This window comes from Pleurodeles waltl, chromosome 1_2 (genome assembly GCF_031143425.1).
Source record: "Pleurodeles waltl isolate 20211129_DDA chromosome 1_2, aPleWal1.hap1.20221129, whole genome shotgun sequence".
In the NCBI taxonomy this organism is placed as follows: Eukaryota; Metazoa; Chordata; class Amphibia; order Caudata; family Salamandridae; genus Pleurodeles; species Pleurodeles waltl.
The window spans coordinates 798,331,724-798,345,294 of NC_090437.1; the positions used below are offsets into that span (position 1 = coordinate 798,331,724).

A 13,571-nucleotide genomic window follows, 5' to 3' on the forward strand; every position below is an offset into this window, starting at 1 on the left:
GATCTGGGCCGAATCGGCTCCGTCGAAGTCGGAGTCGACGTCGCTCCGGCTCTGGATCATCCGGAATAAGGATGGGGCTGCCACCGGTGGCGGAATCGTCGTCGTCGGACCCGGCGCCGAAGGAGGTCGACTGAGTGAAACCGGCGCCGGTCCGGATCCGTTATCGGATCCTGAGGTCCCCAACGGCGCCGAGGCTGAAGCCGCCGGCGTCGAATCCCAAGGGGCCCCTGCTGACCCCGCGGGGCCCGAAGACCCACCCGAGGGCACAGCCCGCTCAAAAACGAGACGCATGGCCTCGTAAAATTCTTTAATTTGAGCGGGGGTCGATCCGGTAGAACCGCGCTCGGAACGTCGACGTTCCCTAGACGCCTCGTCGGTCGACGGGCGTGGCGAAGACGAAGTCCGCTTGGACTTCTTCTTCTTCTTGTGCCTCTTACCTTCCGATGACCTCGAGTGCGAGGAAGAGGACTTGGGGCTCCGGGATCGGTGCCGCGACCTCCTCCTACGCGGAGTTGTGCCGACCGAAGACGAATGTCGGGCCGCAAGAAGCTTAAGGGATCTCTCCCTCAAGGCCTTCGGCGCCATGGCACGACAATCGGAGCACGAGGTGGAATCGTGGTCCTTGTCCAAGCACCAAAGACAAACTCGGTGCGGATCCGTCACCGACATGGTGCGATGACACGCACCACACGGCTTGAATCCTGTCTTTCTTGAAGACATGACTCCAAACAGTCAAAAAAGCGTCGACAAACCGTCGAAGCAGGGTAGCTCTTTCCGAAACTGCGCTTAACCGGCGCGGAAGGAAAAGAACTGACGTACGCGCGCCGAGACTGCGTCTATATAGATAACCGTGATGTCATAGACGACTCCAACGACGCTGGCGACGCACGCGGAGCTGGTCGACACACGCGGATCCGAACGACGCCGTCCGACGGCGCGCGCGCAGGGTACTGCTCACAAAAAACTCCGGATTCGAAGCTGATACCAGGGAATTCTAAGGTAAGGAAGCTGCAGCTAGAAGTCTCTATCAGATTCTCTTATTTACAAGATGGCAGAATGAAATGGCCACCTGGCAGGGTGGTCACTCCCCTATCCTTTGTCTGGTTTCGTTCCAGAGGGGTGCCGGGGGCTCCTGCACTGGAGTAGACTGATTTATGCAAGGAGGGTACCAAATGTGCCCTTCAAAGCAGTCTGGTGGTGCTCAGAGGCACCCCAGCCCAGTGACACCTAATACACATGGGGCGGTTGTCACACCTCCCCTTTACAGGAAATTCTTTGTTCTGCATTCCCCTGCCCGAGTCAGGCTCAGCAGCAGGAGGGTAGAACAGTGCCTGGGGCAGACCCGGCAAGACCGTACAGGCAGACATGGGGGATCCCCTAGGGAACCCCCCATAGTACATGGTATCATGCAACTAGCACTGGAATCGGTGTAGTTTCATGATTCCAACATGTTTGATGCCAAACATGCCTGTGAAGCCATTATGTAGTACCTTAAGATGGCTTCCAGGCACTTACAAAGCCCAGAAAATAGGGTCTGGGGTTTGTAGGGGCACCCTGCCCTTGGGCTGAAGGGCCTACCTTAGGGGTGGCTTATAGGGGCAGAGTGCAGTGACCATGAAATAAGGCAAACCTTTTTTCTGGGGTGAAAGATGCATTCACCATTTCACACAGGCTGCAATGGCAGGCCTGCAATCTCAGTTTGCATGGTCCCCCATGGGTGGCACAATACATGCTGCAGCCCATGGGGTAACCCTTGGTGTACCAATGCCCTGAGTAACCAAGTACCACATACTAGGAACTTACATGGGTTGGAAAAGTTACTTACCAACTAAATTTAGGGGAGAGAACACTGACACTGGGGTCCTGGTTAGCAGGATTCTAGTGTGCTACCGACACCAGGCAAAAAGACTGGTTAACTATGTCAGAAAGGTGCTACTTTCCTACAATAGGTACCAATGTTCACGTCACAGCCTGGCAGATTTCTAGAACATGCTTGCTTCAGGGCCAAACTGTCGTAGTGGCCTTGGCCCTGGTGGAATGAGCCTGCTGGTCCTAATCTGGCTGTTTTTTTGCCAGTGCAAACAGATTTTAATACAAAGAACTATCTGCTTCAAAAGTGTCCTCTTTTGTATTGCCATTCCTTTCTTTGCCTTGAGAAATCCACAAAGAGCTAATCATCCATGTGGCGATAATTTGTGCAGCGATGAAAGAACTTATGACCTTCTTCAGGTAAAAACAATGGAACCTCTCTTCTTTTGATGGGGTGGAAAAACACGCCATCAGAGTAATCAATCAGCCAAAGTAGAAGAGAGAGATAACCTTTAATAGGAATGCCACCCTGGTCCTCAGAACTACTTTGCCTGGAAAGAAGGTGGTGTAGGGTGGTTGGATCAAAAGCGCCTGCAGTTTATCATGTGGCATGCTAATGAAATAGCAATGAGGAATCGGTCTTTAGAGTCAAGAGCCACAAACAGTACCTGTGGATAGGCTTGGACAGCATGCACATAAGAAATACAGAGATCACGTTCAGATCCCATTGGTGCATAACAAAATGTTTGGGGAAATGTGTTAGTAATGACCAAGTGACTTAGGCTCTTTGTGGTAGATACTCTACCTAACTGTAGATTCCTCACCTTCATCTAGCATAGTCGACGAGTGAGATGCAGGAGACTAAGAGGCCAAAAAGCATCAGAGCTGCTCTCATCGAGCTACAGAACTGAAGCTGAATCATCAGGACCACCGCTTGAAACTTGCTGAGGGACTTGTTGCAACTGAGGTAGGGTCCTGAACGTACTGCACTGTAACCAAGATAACACCTATTAAAAAGGAAGCCTCTGCAAAGCAGTCTGGTATGACTTTGATTAGTTCCTCAAGAACCCAAGGAATATCAGGTGGTTCACCATCGACTGGAGGTAGTCCCTGACTGACTGTGGTGAGCCCGCATTCAACAGCCAGTCGTTGGAGTGGGGAATAACTGGTATCCCCAACCTCTAAAGATAGGTGGTGATCACCACTATCACTTCTGTCAAAATCCGAAGGGCAGTGGTGAGGCCAAAGGTGAGCTTGGCAAACTGAAAATTCTCTGGGACTACCTTGAACTGCAGGTAACATTTGTGGGACAAAATGGGTATATGAAAATAAGACTCAGCATGCCCAATACCGCCATCCATTCATGCAGATCCATTGCAGACAAAAACCTGAATGTGAACATTTTGAATGTCATTTATTAGAAAGGCATTCAGAGGACGAAGATGTAATAGCTGAAGCCCTCCATCATGCTTTGCCACAATGAAATAAGTAGAAAAAAAACACCTCTATTTCTGGGTCTGGAACTGTCTCGATGGCTTCTTTGGAAAGTAAAGCTCACATCTTTTGCATTAGAATGGCCAGGTGCTCCTTCAAGAGCCATTCAGATGGGGGAGGAAGGTGCGGTGGAGTAGAAAGGTTTGGGCTTATCCATGCTGCACTATTTGGAGGAATAATCTGATGGATGTGACAAATCACCACCCTGGAAGGAAGTGCTGGATCCTGCCTCTCATGGGGTAGTTGTGCATCACTAGTTGCAAGGTAAAGTGGCTTAGATGCTGTTGCCACAGGGAAAGGGAACTGGAAGGACTGTTCCTGTGGTGAACAGTGTGTTGTCTACCAGTTCCATGCCCCCGGGCAACAGAAGCACTTATGTGTATGCCAACCCCCTGAAGTGGCCTCGGATTTCCTGAACTGGTGAGGCCTGTGGCAGGGGCTGAAAGACCCAGTGAGCCGGCTGTGGCCATACTCTCCTTAATATCAAACACACTGGCTACCCATTATTCCCCCAGGAGACTGGCTATGAACTAACTTGTAAAACAACAGGTTCCTGAAGGAGTTACTTATATATACTCTGAGTTGAGTTGGTATAATAATCCAACATATACTGAACTAAACATAATAATGTACTGGGGATCATCTTGCTGGTGGAAGTCTGAACCCGAAGACTCTATGGAGCCAGATCCTATCTAATGAAATCTGGAACACCAGGAGCTGATTAATGGTGTCTGCCCACCTGCCTATTCACCAGCAGGCAAGGACAGGGTTTAAACCAAGTGCCCATCAAGTTGTCAGTGAGGGCTTCATTAAACAGAAGGAAATTATCAGATCAGGCTGGTCCAAGTTGCAAAACATCTGTGAGGACATTTGTCTTGACTTCAACTGAAGGCAGCTATAGGTCCGAGACCTCAGCCGCTTGTTAAATTACCACAGCAAACAAGTTACTCTCTTCCACTGGTGGCCCAAGTGGCAAATTCAACTCTATATCAAGGGAAGTATCAAGCCCATTGGCCTCCTGTAAATTCATGTAAAGACTGTCACCATCGTAGCGGTTGGTAAACCATCCCCATCACCAAAATTGTCATCTCAGAGGTGTAGCAAGCTCTGGTCAAAGTCCCAACTAAAAAGACAAAGGAGTTTCTAAGGGCACCTATGCAGTAATGGAAGCCTAGAGTGACTCAGATAATGTGGGGATGAGATGCACTGTTGTGGATTTGGCGTGTAACCTTGGATGGGGTAGAGCAGACATTGGTTTCGGGGACGGAAATTGATGTTGGTATCAGATTCTCCTCTGACGTCAGCAGCATAAATGAAGAAAGGACCAAAAGGGATCTTGGAGCCTGTGTGGAAGTCCGCATCGGAATTGGGCTGAACAAGAGACAAATCCAAGGGGTTCAGACTGCGCCACAATGGATTCACTGGTAGTAACTTGACTGAAGCTCCCTGCAGATCTTTGGGGTCCGAAGTGCACCAGAGGGACCCTGAAGAGTGCAAAAGATATACAGCACGGCCTCCTGCTACTGCAGCGTAGCCAAAGGCTGAGAAAGTCAGGGCGCATTGGGATCAGCTCCAGAATTGGCTCCTCAAAGACTGAGAGCAAGATTGATTTGCAACATTAGGGGGGTTATTACAACTTTGGAGGAGGTGACGGTAAAGTGACGGATATACCACCAGCAGTATTACGAGTCCATTATATCCTATGGAACTCGTAATACGGCTGGTGGTATATCCGTCACTTTACCGTCACTTTTGGGACGGATTAACACCTCCTCCAAAGTTGTAATAACCCCCTATGTCCTTGTGACGTCTCTTTAGATAAAGATAGGCAGGATGAGGTTGAGTCTTGCAACATCTATGCCCCCAAAACCCCTTCTTACAAACACTAGCAATGGTGCTCTCTCAATGGAGTGGTCTCCCCTGGCACCTAGGGGCGATTTCAACAGTGTCTTAGATTCCCACCACTGCCCTGCACCGTTGCCTCCTCCAATACTCTCACACTGTTGAACTGGTCCATCATTGGCACCTAACGGACGTATGGTGACTTCATAATGATTTCACCAGTGTACTCATTCTACTCAGCTTCACTTGGGCTTCATGTCCGAGTTGGCAGACTGTATGCAAACCCGTACTCATACAACTGGGTATGCAGACTATCTAGGTGGGCTGCATTCAGACCACGACCCTCAGTATCTGCACTTAGATTGGACCACAGGTCCTATCCTCCCTCTCCCCACCTGGAGGCTGCAACCCACGACGCTCGAAGACCATGCATTTCATTCTTCTGTGGGCGAAGCAATCAATGCCTACTTTGACGCAAATAAAGGCTCCAACGCAACACATTCTGTGGAATGGCAACCTTGCCGCTCCTAGTCGAAAAACGTTAAGGCGCACTCTACTTGAACGACTGAGATGCTTAAACTACACAGCACACTTGGCCAAAGTACATGCAATAGCGGACAGAACGAGCTTCTCCTCGCCTGGCTGATCCATCAGGATCAACCACAACACCCCTTTGCAGTGCTCCATACAAGTACTGTCTAATCACTTTACACGCAACATGAGATGCACAGAGTATTCCATCTGCATTATGGGGCACTTTACCAGTCCACCATAACCTCCCCTCCATGTGTCGTTGACTTGTTCCTCTCCACTGCGCCCCTTCCCTGCATTACACCAGATCAAAGGATGGGAATGGATGAACCAATCACACTGACTGAAATCCAGGATGCCATACATGCCCTGGCAAATGGGAAAACCCCTGGCCATGATGGGCTGCCAAATGAATTTTACAAAGCATCTACCCTGCTCCTCATGCCCCATTCACACCAACTCTAGAAGGAAGCCCTTACTGCAGTACGAGTTCCAAATATGGTGCGGGATGCCACACTAATTTCACTGCTTAAACCACATAGGAACCCTGCCAGCATCCATTCCTACAGAGCACTAGCACTGCTAAACTCAGATTATAAAATATTAGCAAAAATCACAGCAAACAGTCTGGCTCCTCTGGTCCCCGCCTCAGTGCATGCCGACAAAAACAGATTTGTACCAGCCTGAGACATGACCCTTAATATAAGTTTTTTCTGAGTTCTGAAGTATTCACCACTCTATTGGCCCAAAGTGCCATTTCTAGCCGTCGACTTGGAAAAGGCATTTAATTCTTTGGCGTGGTCATTTTTAATCAGTGTCTTACCGCGATACGTGCTGGGCTCTCGATTCCTCCAACTGCTCAGGCTACTGTACGCATCTAGATTGGCTAGAGCAGTGTTTCCCAACCTGTGGTGCGGGGACCCCTGGGGGTCCGCGAAGCCTTCTCAGGGGGTCCGCGAGAGCCTAGAAAATTAAAAAATAGTAACAAATATTGACAAATTAGGTCCCCAGCTTCCAGTAATACCTCAGGCGGGGGTCCCCGGATTCCAATGATGATTCAGTGGGGGTCCCTGGGTTCTATTAATGTTAAAGTGGAGGTCCACAGAAATCAAAAGGTTGGGAACCACTGGGCTAGAGTAAACCGCCCCCCCCCCCTCCTTTCAGGGCCTATCGGAGTGGAGAGAGGCACGAGACAGGGATGCCCTGTCTCCCCCTCCTCTTCATTTTGGCCATGGAGCCACTAGCCGTTACATTACGCCGGCAAGGGTGTAGTTGGGGTAAACTCTTGGGAGACAAGATACACTCAGTGTCCCTTTAAGCTGATGATCTCTTTATTTATCTAAAAGATCTGACACAGTACCCTGCCTCCATAGCAAACACTAACACTTAATGCGTCCATATCAGGATTGCTGGTTAGTGTACATCCCGGTCTCGTTTTTTCATTCCCCTGAACGCATACTGCGTAGATTCATGTGGAACATCTCCCTTTCCAAACTCTACAGACCGGCGGATCAGGGAGGACTGGCACTCCCGCATCTCAAACACTACTACCTGGCAGCACAGCTGCAATGGGTGGCACGATGGTTGCCCTCCAGGCATCTAGCTTACATGGCCACATCAGCTCAGCCTTGGACACACTCTGAACTTCTCCACTTGTTTCACTCCTGTGCTAAACATTTGGCGCCCCACTCCCTGCTGCTGCGGTTGGCATGCAAAAGCTACTGCAGGTGTTTATATCTCACCAGAACAACGATTCCCTAGGCGCCGGGTATTCCACTGTTAAGGACGCTGCGAGGATCTAATGTCACCTCCTTGACAGAACTCTTGAGCTGGCACGAAGCAGGGATCCACATATTAGACAACCTTTACAACTCTTTCAATTCCCTATCCAGCAAACAGGATGGAAAGGAACTTGGTTTGACCTTATTTGTCAAGGCTTGGACAATTAGACTCTCTGGTGAAGGGTACTTGGATAGAAAGACAGAGTTACTGGAATCAGTCTCAGTGGCCACGGGTTGACTTACTGGTGGGTATGACCAAGACTTAGACTATATAGTCCTAAGGGCATCAGTAAGGGCGTCATTAAATGGCAATAATGGCACAGATGATACTGGCCCTTGTTACAGAATCTCAGTCATTAGGGTCGAGCCTGCGTTGCATGTGCTCGCGCATGCGTATCGCAGCAAGACGCTTTTGTATTTAGAAAAAGGCTCGGAGCCCTGTCAACTTCACGTCAGTGTTTTTTATTGGTTCATGGGCTTGCCTAATAAAATCTGCTTGCTTTCATTAGTCGAAGGCAAGCATACGTCATGCCTTTTCCGGTGGCTAGCCCTCCTCGAGCGCATCGACCAAGTACAGAAAACATGCAAGGCTCGCTGTTTTCCATCGGGCTCGTGGACTTCTTTTTCTCTAATTTACGAGCGATCTCGCTTGGCAGAAGTCGAGCGCTTTACATTGTTAATTTCACTTTTTCGGGTTGTGTACATAAATGCACTTTTGCCCGATAGGTGAAAAGTCGGCTTAGGAGTTTACAACGCGATCAGCTCTAACATGAGCAAACGCGAGACCCGTTGCATTGTAAATGCTTGTTTTATTCTTTTTGTCTCTAATGTGGGCAATTGCTAGTCTAGTACTTCAACTACCCTCCGAGCCACCACTACAAACAAGGTGCTTTCTCCCATTGGTGGCCCTGGTGGTGCATCTAGCTGCATTTCAAGAGATTAATCTATCAAACTGGCATTTTGTAAGTCAATATATGAGGGGGAAGCAACTTGTCCCCTTCCTCGTTATGAAGGGGCTTTATTCCATTGGTGTCCCAGGTGGTGAGAATAGCTCAACTTCAGGATCTGTATCTAGCCAACTGACGTTTTGTAAGCCAACTTATAATGAACCTTCAGCATAATGAGGGGGGAGCAATCTGTCCCCTTCCTTGTCATCGTCTGTCTTGAGGGACATCAAGTGTGTCCTGCACTGGGTTTGAATCGGAACCAAAAATGGGATTTATCCTTTGCTTGTAACTGTCAAATGCAGAGGTACTGGATTGGAATCTGGCTATGCTTTTGTAATTTCATACAATGACAAAGACAGAGAGGTCAGAGATCACTGTGGTGATTGGATCTTCGATCAGCACTGGTATGGAAGGAACCATCTCCGACCGCGAAGTCTGATTAGACATCAGTTTGGGAGTCGGAATGGACTCAGTGGGGGAGCACGGGTATAAGGTGTAAGGGAGAAGAGAAGAGAAGACACTGGCGGAAGACTGACTAGAGGACCCTGCGGTTCCACAGGGCCCAAAGGTGCATCAGAAGGAGTGGGAAATGCACCAAAGATCTGTAGCATGACCTCTCCGAATGGTGCTATTTGCTGTGGGATGGACAACAGCCTAAGAAATTCAGCGTGTGCCAGGACTAAATGCAGCATTGGTTCGGACTCAGGAGACATCAGGGGAGTGTGATCTTTATCCTAGCACCCCCACATCTTCTTGCTAGACTTTGAGTGGCTTGATCAGGTCAAGTCTCGTTTGGTCTGCGGTTGTGTCTAAACCTCAATTTGGACTTACTGGAAGATTCTGACCTGGAAGTGGGTTTCTCATGGGAGTGACCTTGACACCAGGGCTTGGAGCAGGTCTGTGACTTGGGCTGGACAGTTACCTTTTCTTGGAAACTGCAACAAAAAGGTTTTGCCTCTCGGACCTGAACTGCCCTTGGGGTGCACGTTTGTCCCACACCTCTGTCATGCCAGAGCCCACGCACCAAAGACAAACCTCGTGCGGGTCAGTGACTGACATCTGCTTCCTGCATTTTCCGTACATTTTGAATGTTGCCGTATTCAGTGAAGACATAGTTCTCCAGCACACTGTAAAAATGTCTGCCATTATTGGAAAAGCAACGTAATTGGGAGCGGATCTCCGGATCTGTGTTGAAGGGAGTAAAAATAAAGGAACTGATGTCAGCATGTAGTGGTGCTGCATCTATGCAGTTCACTTAGACACTTCTGGGGTGGAATAGAACCCCACAGCACCACCTACAGGCACTGCTGGAGAATTCTCCAGATCCAGACTGGTAATGTTCTAAGAGTGAGGTAACTGAACACAGAGGTATCCATCATAAAGAGTATTTATTGTATTTATTTTTCTCTCTTGTGAGCAAAGTGTAAAGATGTTGGCATGGATGGCTGCAGTGCCTGCGTGCAAACTTCAAAAAGTATCCTTACAATGTTTCAGACAAAAAAATCCACCAATATCAATAAGCAACAAGGCAGTCCACAAAACTAGTGCTGGGTCTAAATAGTGGACTACACCAGGACAGGAAGTCCTACAGCACCGAACAGACAAAATGACCTTCCTTGTGAACCTGAGAATCAATGTAGCAGTGCCCTGTGAAAGTGTGTTAGAAACCCCACATAGCAGCTTGCCATATGCCGAAAACAGAAACAACCATAGTGTGAAAGTTGCAGCCTTCACTCTGGTCGTGTGAGACCCGAGAACCACAGGCAAATACTTTTGGGTAAGGAATAGTACACTTTGATACAAATGGCAATCTAGCATGACAAAGTCCACTTCAGGACGACTTTGCTCTTTTTTGCTCCACCGTACCCAATATAGAGATGATTACCAAGAAAGTGGAATTTAGTCCTATTAATGAATAAACTAAGTGCACATCGAGGGTCCAATTAATGTAACTGCTCCTCCTCCTCAGAGGGAGGTGAAGGTGCAGAGAGCCTAGGATAGCGTGATGGACTGCCGTACATGAAAGGGTGACACCACTTTTGGAAGAAACTGGCAAGAATCCTAATGCAATTTCTGCAATTGACTCAATCTAGTGGTTCAGTACATCGCAACATGTTGTTTTACAAATCATAAACCAGGCTGCAACTGGTTTGCGTATTATAAAACATATGTAAATCTGTCTTTAGATCCTCAGACAAAGCAAGCAGAACCACCTGCACCATTTCCCACAGGCAAAAGGCATTCAAGGAGCGTATTGCCAAAGTGTACAAAGAAAATATTTTTGGGGGCAATCTACTTCAATTCCTTGCCCAGAGGCATAGAAAAGAAGGTATTTGGAGCATGGTTGTAAGAGGGAGCTGCACCAACAAACATTCTGGTGATGGGTGCTTCATCAGGAACTTAGGAAATGATCTACAACGCTTGTCAATAGTGCAGGTAACAGTAGAGGCAGAAGAGAGTTTGGTCCAAGCTGTTTAATGGTTAGGAGTTTCAGAAGAGGGTGGACCTGTAAGAAGATTGGCTTTGGCCACATATGAAGGAAAAGTCAGCTCCAGAATCTTTGCAGCTCTGCAAATGACTGACCACAGCAAATGATGCCCTCTACTCTGAAAGAGGTCCATGCGGGGATTCCAAGGGCGACATAGGTGAGGTATCGAAAACACCTGCACTTTTCAGATTCAAATAAAAACCAGCATCAGTATATTGGGAAGGGGAGGAGGGTAAATTATCCACCTCCTCAATCAGAGGCATTAGTGAGCTCTAATCAGGTGAACACTTGGCTACGTGGAAGTAGAGTCACAAAAAGATAATTCCCAAAAGAGGGTTGTACTTTTGTTATAGTATAATGTGACATCAGATGCACACTTACCGAAGAACAGTCCGACTCTGTGGCCTGTGAAGTTGGGACAGACGTTGCTAGAACCAAAATGAATGTTGATGTGAGAAAAACAGCGAGGATTTCGGCAGAGGAGTAAAACCAAGGTGGGTGGATTAGGCATGATTTGAGAATGCTCCCAAATGTGCAACGGATGGAGGCAAAGCTCTACTGAACATATTAGCATTTGAAGGCCATAACCTGTTCCAGGTCTAAAAGCAGCTTAGGAAACTTCAGGAACATCTATTCTAGGATCGAATGGACTGGAAGAAGGAAGATGAACAGTATATAGATCATGTGGACACTAGCTATGCCACCTAGCCTGAAAAACATAGTATCTGGAAGTCAAAGTGCGTGATGCTTCAAATGCTTTCCCTCAAAATTTCATCTTTTGACTTATCCAAGGAGGGTGATGTGAAGCAAGAACAGACCTAATTTCTTGTGTGTTTCTGCTATGCACAAAATGACCTACCACTCCTTGATTGCTTTCAAGTGCATAACAGAACATTTCTTGCACAACTTGGAATCATTTTAAGGCCCCAAACACTACAGAGTGACTTCATGCAGGTCTGTGACTAGTATCGGTTTGCAAGATGTAAAATATGGCTTAAAACCTGTAGTTTTCAGTGGGGATATCCCTGCTTCACTGTAAATAATATCTGATTCCAAGAAAAAATATTAAAATTCAACACAGCAGAGCTTCAGATCTACATCCAACTGTGTAAAAACAAAGGAGGTGATGTCAAAATTTTGGGGTCACTTCTATATACGGCTCCAAGTCATCATGTTGGGGGCAGAAGTGCCGATGCAGCCACATAGAGGTGTATAGGAACTATGGAATCTTTTTCTGGATCTAGTCGGTTACCTAGGAGGATCTATCAGGTGTAGAATTATGAGGTGAGAGTGAGAAATCTGTGGGTAGATGTATCCATAAGAAAGATTGCATTTTTGCTTCCTGCTTGTAGCAAAGAGATCTATCTAAGTACAGGATGGAAAACCAATAATTTCTAAATGATTTGCAGGAACCATTAGTCTGAGGTTATGTTCCTCCAGTGACTAACAAATAGCAGCACATGCCCACCTACCAGGTGATTAAGCATAATTGATATCAAATTTAAGTGTTCAACAGGGTAGCCACAGAAGTGGAAGAGCGTTGCTGCCATTGGTTTTGTCACCCTATTGAAAGGTCCTGCTTTACACTGGTGGACCATATGCTGAGGGCTGAACAGGTTGAGATTGCTGCCTCCTACATGAAGAATGGGTCCTGATCTGGTTGCAAAATCTGTACAATTGCTGATGAAATTACTAGAGAGGCCAGGCCCAAAAGGCTAAGCAATTTTCCACATACTGTCCATCCCTAAAAAGCTGGTAAAACAAGCATGATGCCAGCTAGACCTCAGAAAGCACAGTAAACGTTCCAGGATCTCTGCCACCTTTCTTGATCACCGGACAAGGTACAAATGTCCTTGTGAGAAAAGGTTTCCAGATCTGGTCTAGAATCTGACAAATATTCAAACCTAAGGAATATGTAGGAAGAAATATTTATCAGAAGAACATGTGATCCCTCGCTCTACATCATCTACACAAGTGACACCAGTAGTATTTTAAACCGCACCTGACTGCCATTCTTCATTAAGTGCACTTTCACTGCTGGGAAGATTCTCTTCCTCCTCGTCCAATTCCAAGTCATTCGCTATTGTGGGTCCCATGTTCGTGCCATGAGACACTGGATCGGCTCCAGCCTCCTCCTGCTCATTTAACTCTTCGCTTGGCTGCTCCCGTAATAACTGCTCCATTGATGCCTGCAGCTCCTGAAGATCTCGGTCTGTTTCTCCAAACATACTGTAATAAAAGATCATAATGGATTATACCACATCTAAACTCATACTTTCCTGGTATGAAATATCATACCCATCAATGAGATCAGGTAAGTCTGCATTTGAGGCCTTTCTTCCTCCAAGTGTCCTTGAATATTGTTATAAAATTAGGGAACCTGTCTATCATTTCTTCAATCAAATAACATATAACTAGCAAGGTTTTGGTCCTGAAGTGTTGATTATGTCAGTTCACATGACTTTCAACCGGAAGCATATTAAACATTTTAAAATTAGCATTAAAGTTTTGCATGTCTCATACTAAAGAAATACCAAGATATTTTTTACCCGTTTTTTTTTTTAAAGCACCACTAGAACTAACATAAATAAACAATTTCTTCTGTAATTAATGTTTACAGTGGCTAAATTTATATATCATTCTAAAGTCACTACATTTATCCAAGTAACCACAGTGTCC

At 46.9% G+C, this 13,571-nt stretch overlaps 1 protein-coding gene across 5 annotated transcripts in view; it reads right to left on the reverse strand.

Annotated features, from left to right (window-relative positions):
• NEK1 (NIMA related kinase 1) overlaps window positions 1–13,571 on the reverse strand; it is an 800,483-nt gene that overhangs the window by 85,786 nt on the left and 701,126 nt on the right. For all 5 annotated transcript variants that reach the window (XM_069244156.1, XM_069244192.1, XM_069244183.1 and 2 more), the window contains one exon: window positions 12,895–13,121. In XM_069244156.1, the coding sequence (XP_069100257.1) occupies window positions 12,895–13,121 (227 nt within the window). The remainder of the gene's footprint in view (window positions 1–12,894; window positions 13,122–13,571) is intronic.